Source organism: Mustela nigripes, chromosome 15, assembly GCF_022355385.1.
Source record: "Mustela nigripes isolate SB6536 chromosome 15, MUSNIG.SB6536, whole genome shotgun sequence".
NCBI classification, from domain to species: Eukaryota; Metazoa; Chordata; class Mammalia; order Carnivora; family Mustelidae; genus Mustela; species Mustela nigripes.
Window position 1 is genome coordinate 70207294 of NC_081571.1, and position 13580 is coordinate 70220873.

Consider the following 13580-nt stretch of genomic DNA (forward strand, 5'->3'; position numbering starts at 1 on the left):
AGTTCACTGTAATTTGCTAAACACCTAATAAACTGTTTCATGTTATTCTGGGCTCTGACCCAAATTCACTTCCTCCAAATCAGAGGGCACATATTCCTTGAGGTTGAGGAGTCTTCTCTGGGTCAAGGGCCACTCTTTTTTTTTTTTTAAGACTTTATTAATTTCTTTGACGGAGAAGGATACAGTGAGAGAGGGAACACAAGCAGGGGCAGTGGGAGAGGGAGAAGCAGGCTCCCCGCTGAGCAGAGAACCAGTTGCGGGGCTCGATCCCCAGAACCCTGAGCTCATGACCTGAGCCAAAGGCAGAGGCTTAACCATCTGAGCCAGCCAGGCAACGATCTCTCTTAGCATTTATAACATTTACTGAGAGCCAACAGCATCCTAACAGGGCATAAAACTTCTGGGCCCCATCCTCCAACAATACGGCCTTTCAATTCGTTAAAAGAAAAATAGTAATGCCTCCCGCCCCCCGAGTATCCACCCATCCTGAAGATGAGCACAACGGCTGAGCCACGGGCATCACATTGCCTAGATGTGCGCTCTCCTCAGACATTGAAGTCACTTGCCTCTGTCCCCTAGTGTGCCGCCCACCTCAGTGCCCACCCACATGAGGAAAACAACACATGGGCCCATGAAAGCTTCTACCTCAATGAGCGTAAAAACTCCCAGAACTGCATAGGATTTCCAGTAACACTTTATGATGGCTTTCGTTAAAGAAGGCTTCCGTGCGTCTTTCTCAGCTCTGGAAACTTCTTTATCCCAGCACCTGCGAGGAGAAACACCAAGCGCGATGAGAAACAGCTCCTCTAACCAGAAGGCAGAACAGAGGAGGTGGCTGACAGGCCCGGGGGGCTGCCTCCCTCGCCCTGGATAACTGTTTGCAGGCCCCCACCCCCACCATGAAAGACTCGTGAGGCGGAATCTGAAACACCAGAAAAAACATGCCTTGAGGGGAAAAGTTCCAGTCTCAGGAAACAAGTCGCGGCCAAGCGTGGCTGGACTAACAGCGCCAGGCGCAGGCCAGGAAGCCAGACGGGCGCACAGACGGCCTCCTCCGGCGAGACCGTCTCCGGGGACAGAGCCTGGCGTCCAGGGCCTTTGAGGCTGGCAAGCTGCACGCCACAAAAGCACAGGAAAGACAGGTCATCCCCGGAGCCACCAAAGGAGGCTAAGTCCAGGGACAGCCTAGGGGGAGGGCAGGGCACAACAGGAGAGAAGGAGGCTCCAGAAGGGCCTAGGGGAAGGCAGAAACCTTCTCAAACCATGAGACACACACTTAGGAGAAATTCTCACTCCTCCATACCCTTCTGCTTCCCGCCTGGGGCTTACCCTTGCAACTCCTCTCCCAGATGCTTGGAGCGATCTTCGGGAAGCACCGAATACATGTCATCTTCCTCTAACCTCCGTTTGTGCCCAATTTTAAACAAGGGGTTCAGCCACCTGTGAAGAATTAAGACAAATTAGGCATCTGTCTAATTAGAATCCCACATTCATGGGGTTAAAAAAAAAGTCTATAAAACAAAATAGCATATGATTTCACTTCTGTGTAGAATCTAAAAAACACTGGAAACAGATCCATAAATACAGAAAACAAACTGATGTTGTTGGGGGGGGAGGGGAGTGTGCAACATAGAGGGTTCGGGGAAGGGGGACAGGCTTCCAGTTACGGAGCACGAGTAAGTCACAGGGAGGAAAGGCACAGCACAGGGAATCAAGTCAGCAGTGTTGTAATTGTGGTGTGTGGTGGCAGACGGCAGCCACAGCTGGGGCGAGCACAGCACAACCCACGGAGTTGACAAAGGGCAACATGGCACAGCTGAAATGAATGTGACATTGTAGGACAACTACATTTCAGTTTTTTGAAGGTCTACATTAGAGATATTGGGAGGGAATGAATATGTGCTTACACACACACACACGCAAACAAAGCTCTACCCACTTGAGAAGTCCCAGAAGCAGGGACATACCAGAAGTAAAAAGTATACCCTATAACCCAGCAATTGAACTACTGGGTATTTACCCCAAAGATACAGATGTAGTGAAAAGAAGGGCCATCGGTACCCCAATGTTCATAGCGGCAATGGCCACGATAGCCAAAGTGTAGAAGGAGCCGAGACGCCCTCCAACAGACAAATGGATAAAGAGGATGTGGTCTATATACACAATGGAATATTCCTCAGCCATCAGAAAGGATGGATACCCAGCTTTTCCATCAACGTGGACAGGACTGGAGGAGATTATGCTGAGTAAGATAAGTCAAGCAGAGAAAGTCAATTATCATATGGTTTCACTTACTTGTGGAGCATAAGGAATAACATGGAGGACACTGGGAGATAGAGAGGAGAAGTGAGTTGGGGGAAATCGGAGAGGGAGACAAACCATCACAGACTGTGGACTCTGAGAAACAAACAGAGTTTGTTTCGAGGGGAAGGGGTGGGGGGATGGTTGGCCGAGGGATGCATATCAAGAGGAGGGCTCATATTGCGTGGAGCACGGGGTGTTCTACACAAACAATGAATCTTGGAACACGACATCAAAAACTAATGATGTACTGTATGGTGACTAACATAACACAATAAAAAATAATATAGGAGTGCCTGGGTGGCTCGGTGGGTTAAAGCCTCTGCCTTCGGCTCAGGTCATGATCTCAGGGTCCTGGGATCGAGCCCTGCATCGGGCTCCCTGCTCAGTGGGGAGCCTGCTTCCCCCTCTCTCTGCCTGCCTCTCTGCCTACTTGTGGTCTGTCTCTGTCAAAGAAATAAATAAAAATCTTTTAAAAAAAATATATATATATACACACACACACACATATGTGTATGTATGTATGTATTCTGGGGCCTAAATCTTGGATTTTTTTTTTTTTTTTACCATACATAGTTTCAAAAAAAGCCATCCAGGCCCAGGCGCCCCCTGTTGTTGTCCTTTTAAAGCCACCTAGTTGCTCCTTCCACTTTCAAATCCCGACAACCGCTAATCCATTTTCCGATGGAACTAGAGCGTATCATGCTTAGCGAAATAAGTCAAGCAGAGAAAGACAACTATCATATGATCTCCCTGATATGAGGAAGTGGTGATGCAACATGGGGGCTTAAGGGGGTAGGAGAAGAATCAATGAAACAAGATGGGATTGGGAGGGAGACAAACCATAAGTGACTCTTAATCTCACAAAACAAACTGAGGGTTGCTGGGGGGCGGGGGGTTGGGAGAAGGGGGGTGGGGTTATGGACATTGGGGAGGGTATGTGCTATGGTGAGTGCTGTGAAGTGTGTAAACCAGGCAATGCACAGACCTGTACCCCTGGGGATACAAATATATATGTTTATAAAAAATAAAAAATTAAAAAACAAAACAAAAAAAATCCCAAAGGTTACATATTATATGATCTCATTTATATAACACTTTATTTGGAAAAATTTGTAGAAAAAAAGTTTTTCTTATGATGAGAACTCTTAAAAGCTACTCTTAGCAACTTTCAAATACACAATACAGAATTATTAACTATCGTCAGCATGTCATCCATGACATGACCGCAACTTAATTTTGTAACTAGATGTTTGAGCCTTTCGGCCCCCTTCACCCAGATCTGAGTACTTTCCTACCTTTCTTCCCTAAGTAAGGAACCAGGTCTCCTAAAAATGTCCGATTCCAAGGTTGGGGAGGTTTATGAGCACCCCTAACAATTAGCTTTCCTAACTGTAATTTAAATGCCTGACATTAACCTTTTGATTGCTGGGGCAGCCACTTCAAAGATGTCCGTCTCTCCAAGGAAGACATTGCCAGCCATACGAAATAAAGAGCCAGGCCACCCGGACAGTAGCTAGTGGTCCCTCCTCTTTTAAGATGCTCACGTTCACCTAGATAACTGACCCTCTGGCCACTGGCTTTTCCATTCCTGGGCTTTAATTCCCTCTTACGTTTTAAATTCACCAATAAGGGGGTGCCTGGGTGGCTCAGTGGGTTAAAGCCTCTGCTTTCGGCTCAGGTCATGATCCCAGGGTCCTGGGATCGAGCCCCGCATCGGGCTCTCTGCTCCGCGAGAAGCCTGCTTCCTCCTCTCTCTGCCTGCCTCTCTGCTTACCTGTGATTTCTCTCTGTCAAATAAATAAATAAAATCTTTAAAAATAAATAAATAAATAAATAAATAAATTCACCAATAAAGAGTGAACTCACGAAACTCCAGACACCCCACTCCTCGACAGAAGGAGTAAAGGCAGAAGCCCAGGGGCGCTTGGGTGGGTCCGTCGTTAAACGTGTCTGACTTCAGCTCTTGTCACGGTCCCAGAGTCCTGGGATGGAGCCCCGCATTGGGCTCCCTGCTCAGCGGGAAGCCTGCTTCTTCCTCTCCCACGCCCCCTGCTTGCATTCCTCTCTCACTGCCCCTCTCCCTGTGTCAAATAAATAAATAAATGAAATCTTTAAAGGCAGAAGCCCAGATCCCAGTGTGTGTGCGTGCATGCTTGTGCCCCCAGCACCTGGCCCATGCGGGCCCCAGGCACGCTCCAGGCACGCCCTGCACCCTGTAGGACCCGTGAGTAATAGACCTTCTCTTTTCTAAAGTTCCCTAAAGGCCGTTGCTGAGACTTGACTTGCAACCCCAGGAAACCGCAAGGGCTGGTCTGGCCACTGGCATAGCTGCTAGAGCAAAACGCCTACAGGGCCTGGTGCAAAGTGCCCCCAGGGGCGAGCAGGGTCCAAGTCATTCCTAGAGACAGCGCCTCTTCCACAGGCTGACACCAACACAGGACGGGCAGAGAGAAGTATAAGACGGGCCTGGAACATCGCACACCATAAAACAAGGAAGCACTCTGGGAATCACAAGGATGTGCCCGAAGGCCAGAGGAGACAGCTCGAAGGGCTCTAGCCAGACAAAGCCGGGATACTTCCAGCATCAAATAAATAAATAGCAATGAGCCACACCATTAAGGAACAGAAGAATCCGTGAATCCTTACTGCCACACAAACGGGAGGGACGGAAAATTCTAGAATGCAAATACAGAAGGAACCGCGGAATTAGGGAATGACTGATGAAGTTAAAACTCATGGGTCAACGCATGATGTGCATCACGGTATTTATATAATTTCAATGAGCTCTACAAGTTACTAATTATGAAAAGCAAACAACGGTACCAGAGATCCACAGAGCCCTACACAGATGGCTTATATGTTCCGGAAATGACAATAATGAATGCAGAGACAGCCCAGCAGTAAAAAGTATCTCACCGATGTTGCCAGTAAGGACATTCCAGAGGCCAGGCGACAACCCGGGAAAGTAGACTCCTTCCTATTTCTCTTATTCAGGGCCTTATCCCTAGCACAATACCGAACACCAGCAATGAAGGGCGGCTCAGGAATGTTTTGCTATTGTAACAATGAATTCCATGAATCACAAAGAAAGCAAAGAGAAACTGAGCTTCACGTTTTGCTATGGTAGCTTGGTGCCTCTGAAGAACCCCAGTCCAGGAGGTGAAGGCTGGGCTCTAGCCCCAGCAACGGTACTGGGGACCCCACGGTCCCGGACCGCTCCCCGCTCCAAGGTCAGGAGCTCCACGACTGGTCAGCCAACACCTCTGCATCTGTTTCCCTCCCAGACAAAAGCATCAATCCGTGTGAGCTTTCCCACCAAAGAGGTTTGAACCGTACCGGGTGGTTTTCCCTGTGGAAAACGCTGAGGCAGTTAGCAGTGGGACGCACCCAGATGATAACACCCTGCCCTAAAATTCTGCTGGCAGAGGACAAAATGCTCATCACTGTAGAAAAGGAAATCAAAACCCCAGTGAGACAGAACCTCACACACAGGAGCATGGCCACTATCAAAAAAGAAATACATAACGAGTTTGGCGAGGGTGTGGCAGAGCCCTTGCCTGCGGCCATTGGGAAATGCAAAATGGTGCCACCGCCAAGGACAGACGTCACGATTCCACGTACTCGAGGTCCTTAGTCCAATGCAGACAGCATTAGAAACGGGGACGCCGTGCTTAATGAAACACTGATGCAAGATGAAAAGGGTCCCGGAGACGGGCTGCGCAACAACATGAGCGAGCTTACCACCCCAACCGTGCACTTCTAAATGGTTAAGATGGTAAACCATATGTTATCTGTATTTTACCACCATTTTTTAGAAGTTAATGAGAAAAAAAAATTCTGCCGGATGTGCTGTAGGTGAACCTCGACTGTGCCAACTTTCTCATTGTATGACCTTGAACTAGCCATCGGACCCCTCAGTACTGACCTCCGGCAAACAGGGAGAACACCACGTGAGGCTGCTCTGGTCCCTGCAAAGACCCACCAAATACCAGCCTTGACTACGACAAAGCTCTTAGGAAATCACATCACATTAGAGCCCCTTTAAAAGGCCCTAATAACTTAGATGAAGTCACTCAATTAAGAAAACTTCTTTTACCCCAGCTCTTGATTTAAAGACCCTCCCCACCCCCTTCAGTGCCCGAATCCCAAAAAGCCAGGCTGAGCGCCACAGACACCAACAAGGGGTTTTCTTTTTTTCTGACGGTTTTCTTTTCCATCCGATGGCGAGCCTACTTTGTGCTACCAGCTAGGTAAGGACCTGGACGCGTAGACCTGAGTCAAAGACCTCTGACTCCCAATGTACCCCCAGGGCTACTCAGTCGACAATTCCAGACCACCGGATGAGCCATCTTGCAACTCAGCTCTGCCCCAAGGCCCTTCCTTTCCCTCCCAGCTTCCTCGCTCTCCTTCCTGCCTCCGGCAGAGCCCTGAACACAGCAGGGACATTTCCTCCAGTCCCAGACTTGCAGGACTGTCAGCCCCTCGGGGCAACGACGACTCACATACCACTGGCCACCTGCATGACCACACACAGAGCCTGGGCACAGGTGCACGGGAAGGCACCTGTTGCAAGGTCAGAACAGCGCCCCCTGCAGGTGAGCTATCCTCAAAACGGGCCACTCCCCCAGCTCACTCGGCTCCCTCCATCCCCGTCCAAGCTGTGGACTCTGCAGAGGCTTCCGACCTCCACTGTGGAGCTTCCAGGGCTCACTGGCTGGCCTTCCTGTATTCCTCCTCTCCTACCAACTGACCCAACACCTCTTCGTCCTTGTGCTCTCGTCCCCCCACACCTCCCCGCACCACCACCAACCCGAGACCGTACAACCATCACGCATGGATTACCGTCCTAATTCCCTTCTATAAAAAAAAAAAATCTTTCACACAATTCAGTACCAGTAAGAAGAATCACGAGGAAGCCACTGCTCCTGCAGACCAGCTTCCCCAAGACTGGGAAGAGATTAAAGCACCACTGGCCGGAACTAGCAAGGACGAGACAAGCAGCGGGTGATGCCCTATGAAGTCATGAGAGCGAGCCCGGCCGGCGCTAGCCACACGATCCAACCATCCCCAAGATCCCCTTCTGAGCCCGAGCGTGCCTGGTGCTGCCTCTTCCCTGATTATCTGGCCAACGGGCCGGTTCAGTGAAACAGGCACTTCTGTTTCCAAACTGTTGAACCACATCTCCCATAAAGGAGGACACTTTGTCCCCATAAAGGAAGCTCTTCCTTCCAAGCCACCACCTACAGTCCGGCCCCTGGCCCCTGGCCCCAGCCCTCCCTTCCAACCCTCCCCAAAGCTCTCTGCAACTCCTGCCTTTGACTGGCAAACTGCCCTGTGCCCTCAGCTCTGCCCTCTAAGCAGAGCCCTGGCTGGCCCCTGGGGACACAGCTTCCTCGCAGCCTCGCAATGGCCCTGCAGTTTTCCAACTCCATTTTCTAGCCCCATGCTCTTCCTGTGCCCCCTAGCTGTCTACACCCCCCACACCTATTACTGCTACATCAGACACATTCTGTCACTCTGTCATTCCTTGGGACTTCAGCAGAGCACATTCCCCCCACCAACTCCTTGCATCATTCTAAGTGATGTTCACACTGAACACAAAGAGCACCCCAAACCGCAGCTGCTCACATTCTTGATCCTTCTGGAACCTTCCTGCCTCTCAATCTTTTTTTTTTTTTTTTAAGATTTTATTTATTTATTTGACAGAGAGAGACATAGCGAGAGGGAACACAAGCAGGGGGAGTGGGAGAGGGAAAAGCAGGCTTCCCAATGAACAGGGAGCCCGATGTGGGGCTCAATCCCAGGACCCTGGAATCATGACCTGAGCTGAAGGCAGATGCTCAATGACTGAGCCACCCAGGCGCCCCTGCCTCTCACTCCTCTTATTAACACATCAAGGATGGTCTTTCGGACCTCTACGGGGGTCACCGATGGCTGTGCTCCCTCACCTGACATCCCCTTACTCACTCTGCAAGCCAACGACTGGAGGGCAGCCTTGTGCTCCCTAGGGGACAGCTGTCCATCCCCGGCCTTCCAGTACCACCCAACTGCTGACAGCCAGGCCCTTCCCACCACACCCCAGTTTTCTACAGCAAAGCATCTACTTGTGGCCTCCTGTCGGATGCCAAGAGGCAGCCCCTCTAACTCCCACAATGGAACTCCCGACTTCCCTGCCGAACCTGTCTTCCCCCGCTCTCTAAGTGTCAACCTCAAAGAGCCCACCGCTCAGACCGGAAACCCAGTCGTCCCCGGATGCCTCCCTTCCCCTCAGCCAACCCATCAAGTCAACCCACCAGCTCGGCCCCCCGCGGACCTGCTGACCCCACCTGCCTGTCTCATTGAACCACAGCGGCTCACTGGCTCGCCTGCTCGCACTCTTGGTTTCCGGGTTCTTCCACAGAAAAGCCAGAATGACTTCTTAAAAACACAAGGCCATGTGATTCCCGTGCAGCAGAATGATGCCCGACCTCCTCACGGGGTCACGTGTGCCCGGGGCCCTCCCGGCTCACCGGCCGCATCTCCCACCCGGGCCCCCCCAGGTCAGTGTTCCGCCTGCGGTGGTCCCAAGTCCCTGCTGGCCGCTCCCTTTCCTGAGAACAAACACTCTTCCCCATTTGCTCCCACGATGGCACCTTCTCTTCTCCTCCAGGTCCCAAACTCCCGGTCACCCCCACAGCAAGGCCGAGGCTACCTGCTCTTCAAAAACCAAACACACCCCGATTCCCCACTTTGTTTCCCTCTTCTTTCTTACCCCTTTACTACAGTATATATGTTCAGAGAAAAAAAATCCACTTTTTCTGTCTCTTCTAGAACAAGAGCTCCATGAGGGCAGGCCACCGTCTTTCTAGGGTATTCCCCGTGCCTGGCCCAGAGTGGGTCAGTCTGCACGGCTCTCCCCTGGGTAAGAAGCAGGGACAGAGGACACTCAGACACCCCTCTGTGAGCTCTGGTATGAAAGGGGAATGTGCAGGTCAGCCGAGGTCAGTAAATCATTCAACAAGTACCCGAGCCCCAATTAAATAAGTCATTTATTGTTCAAAGGATGCATTTTAAAGCACTCTTAGCTGTGGCTAATTATTAGTCATTGGGTTAATTTTCCCTGGAGATTCTGCCCGCCTGTCACTGGGGGCTCCAAGGCAGAGCTGGGGGGACAGGGGGTGAAGGGAAGTGGGGTTCTCAGGGTCAAGGAGACCAAGAGCAGGGCCTGGGGTGAGGGACAAAAGAGAGGCACACGGATCTCACGGTCAGACCCACACTAGCTCATTGGAACCCCTTCCCCCTAAAAGCAGGAGTTCTTAAGCTTGGCACTGCCGACCTTGGGCTGGACACATCTTAGGTACGGGGCCTGTCCTGTGTACTCTAGAATGGCCAGCAGCACCCCCGGATTCTACTGTCAAGATGCCAGTAGCATCTCCTCTTCCCAAGTTGTGACAACCAAAAATGTCTCCAGACATGGCCTGAGTGGCAAAAACCCTTGGGTCAGAACCATTGTCCTGAGCCTTTTCTCTTTCTAGAAAAGCCACTTCCCTTCAAATGTTGGCCTAGACAGTCATCACAGGGCATTGATAACAATCCCAGAGCCACCAAAACAAGGACGGTACAAACCCATTTCTCTGTTTGTTAGCCCAATTCCTCTCCAGGAACTCACAGCCCAGGTCCAGCAAGTAAGGGATTTATGTTGAAGACCGACAGTAGGACATGACAAGGGCGATCATGAGCTCTGCAGAAGATCAACTTCTTGGCTTTTTTCAGGTCACTCACCACTGACTGATCTCCTCTCCAGCATAGATTCTCAAAGTGGGCTCCCCAGACCGGCAAGCATCAGCATCTCTGCTGGAAATGCAGACCTTCGGGTCCCATCGCAGACCCCTGAGTCAGAAGCTCTGGAGTGGGGCCAGCCCTCTGTACCCTACCAACTCCCGCAGGTGATGCAGACACAGGCTCAAGTTGGAGACTGTGCCATACAGTGCGCCTGGCATGACCATCAGGAGACTCTCATCTGGGACTTACACCAAGGGTCCCAACCCTGACCAAATATCAAAATCCCAATCTCAACCTGGAGAGTTTTAAAACCAAGACCAACAGATGGCAAAGCCCCATGCAATGGCTGAATCAGAGTAAGCCAAGATAGAACCCTACTGGTTGGTCTTTTCCAAAGGTCCACCAAGCCCAGCCAGTTCTAGTCATTGGCCAGATCCAGGAACCATTTGCACCATGACGAGTGGAAAGCATGGACAGCTGGAGGCCCTCAAAGGAGGTTTGGGAGGGTTACCAGGAAGAGACAAAGCTTTTGAGTAAAATTCAGGAGAATCATTTGGAGGAGACCAGGTGAGAAAGAGGAATTTTTCAGGAAAACAAAACCAGATATGCAAAGACCTACTGTCTAGGAACAGCAGGTTCAAAACTGCATGGGGTCTGGTGTGGTAATGGGGTAACCAAAGGTCTTATATTCCAAATGAACTTTATACTTTACCCTAAAAAAGGGAAACAGTACAAGTTTTCAAGCCACTTTGTTGATGATGGACTTTGGGAGATAAGGAAACCAGTCAGGAATGTGACTTGAAAGAAACATTAAGAAAGGGCAATAAGGAGCGCCTGGGTGGCTCAGTGAGTTAAGCTTCCGCCTTTGGCTCAGGTCATGGTCCCAGGTCCTGGGATCAAGCCCGGCAATGTTCTCCTTGCTTGGCGGGGAGTGTGCTTCTCCCTCTGCCTCATGCTCCCCCTGCTTGTGCTTGCTCTCGCTCTCTCTCTCTCTCTCTCTCTCTCTGACAAATAAGTAAATAAAACCTTTTATTTAAAGAAAAAGACAATAGCCACATTCCTTCATGGAAGGAAACTAGACCCAATTTGCTCTCCCAGCCTTATTTCCCTCTCGTTAAAATAAATCTCACATCCCTTTGCTTGGTCCTAACTCTGAGACTGCCACTCCACCAAAAGGATAAATCACATAATCAATAATCAGAGTTTAAAATTCAACATCCTATCACTAATTGACTGTATCAAAACAAGAAACATTGCAATTCAAACCAACCTTTTAAAAAACTTTAATATCCTTATTTAATATAAACTGAAGCATCTGTCAAATTTATTCTTAATTAAATTCCTTAAAATTGGCATAGCAGTAATATGTATTTGAAGATTCGGGGAGTGGTAGGGTGCCTGGGTGGCTCAGTGGTTAAAGCCTCTGCCTTTGGCTCAGGTCATGATCTCAGGGTCCTGGGATCAGGCCCTACATCCGGCTCCCTGCTCGGCAGGGAGCCTGCTTCCCCCCTCTCTTTCTCTGCCTGCCTCTCTGCCTACTTGTGATCTTTGTCTGTCAAATAAATAAATAAAATCTTTAAAAAAAAAAAAAAAAGATTTGGGGGGGTGCCTGGGTGGCTCAGTTGGTTAAGCTTCTAACTTCGGCTCAAGTCATGGTCTCCTTGTCCTGGGATCACGTCCTGCACTGGGCCCCTTGCTCAACAGGAAGCCTGCTTCTCCCTCTCCCTCTACCCCTCCCCTATGCTTATGTGCATGCGCTCTCGCTCTCTCTCAAATACGTAATCTTTTAAAAACTAAAATAAAAATAAAATAAAATTCTGTATTGTATTTACTAAACATCTAAAAAAAACTACATCCATGAGCAACTCTGCTTACCATCAAAACCCAATAAATTCATTCCCATTAAAATAAGATACTAAAAAGGGATGGCTCATCACATACTAATAACAGCTATCAAAGGAGTGGAAGGGGAGCACAGATAAAGAAAAGTAATAAAATGTATATACAGATAGTTTACAAAAGTAGAAAGTCCAACTCAAAGGTACTAAGGGCAAGTTGTAAGATGCATAATAAAGAGATCAAAACCGGGGCGCCTGGGTGGCTCAGTGGGTTAAAGCCTCTGCCTTCGGCTCAGGTCATGATCCCAGGGTCCTGGGATTGAGCCCCGCATCGGGCTGTCTGCTCCGCGGAGAGCCTGCTTCCTCCTCTCTCTCTCTCTGCCTGCCTCTCTGCCTACTTGTGATCTCTGTCTGTCAAATAAATAAATAAAAAATCTTTAAAAAAAAAAAAAAAAGAGATCAAAACCAACTGCATTACCGTAGCCTAATGAGACTGTGGAGGGGGGTGGCTTCTAATGATAAATGAAGATATTAACTTCAAAGAATAAGTGGCAAAAAGTTTTTAAAATTTAGTAATTAACTCTTAAGTGGAGAAACCCAGTAGACACCATCTTAACCAAGTGATAGAAGTTACCACCACCAGTAATAAGACAAGTTGGCATCACATGCATAGGATTACACGGAGCATTTACTTCTTGGTGTTCCTACACAAAGAAAAATCAAACAAGCCCAAATTGAAGAACATTCTACAGAGCAATAATCCACAACATTCTTTAAAAATATCAACAACGTGAGAGATTGCATAAGCTGTTCCATATTGAAAGATGCTGAAGACACAGGAAAACGAAATACAACACATTATCCTGGGCCTAAAATGGGTAATGTAAACAAATTGCTTATGCAGGCTGAGAATTAGATGGTAGTAATGTATCAACATCAATTTCTGAATTTTGATTGGAATACCTTGGTAATGCAAAAAAGTGTTCTTATTTTTAGGAAATCTGTGCTAAAATTGTCAGAGGGAAATGGTGCATCAGGCCCTCAATCTACTTCCTTAAAAGTCAGATAAAAAGGAGTAATACAATAGCATGGCCAATACGGCAGAATCTAATATTAGGGAATATGGATGAAGATTTTGTGAGTGCTGTGTACCACTCTTGCAAATTCTGTCAAGCTGAAATTATTTCAAAGTAAAAAGTTAAAAAAAAAAATTAAAAATAAGAAATAGCAGGGGTGTCTAGTTGGCTCAGTCAGCTAAACACCAGACTCTGGATTTCACCGCAGGTAGGGATCTCAGGGTCCTGGAATCCAGCTCTGCATCAACCTCCTGGGGTCAAGCCCATGTCAGGCTCTGAATTCAGTGTAGAGTCTGTTTGTCCTTCTCCCTCTGCTCCCACACACATATACAAATACACACACACACACACACACACTCTCTCTCTCTCTAATAAATAAAATCTAAAAAAAACTTTTAAAAAGTACCAGATTTTAACATATTTCAAAGGCAATTATCAAAACTCTATGGCCCATAGCAGTGCCTTCCTGGTTGGAGCAGTTGGTTAAGCATCTCGGCTTCAGGTCAGGCTCAGGTTGTGATCCCAGGGTTGTGGAATCCAGCCCCACATCAGGCTCTACACTCAGCTCAGTGTGGGGTCTACTTGGGATTCTCTCTCTCTC

The 13580-nt window shown here is 48.7% G+C and overlaps 1 protein-coding gene across 1 annotated transcript in view; it reads right to left on the bottom strand.

Annotated features, from left to right (window-relative positions):
* ABCC4 (ATP binding cassette subfamily C member 4) overlaps positions 1–13580 on the bottom strand; it is a 247642-nt gene that overhangs the window by 203187 nt on the left and 30875 nt on the right. Inside the window, exons 2-3 of the mRNA XM_059377795.1 lie at positions 1330–1440; positions 646–766 (exon numbers count right to left, since the gene is read on the bottom strand). Coding sequence (XP_059233778.1) covers positions 646–766; positions 1330–1440 — 232 coding nt within the window. The remainder of the gene's footprint in view (positions 1–645; positions 767–1329; positions 1441–13580) is intronic.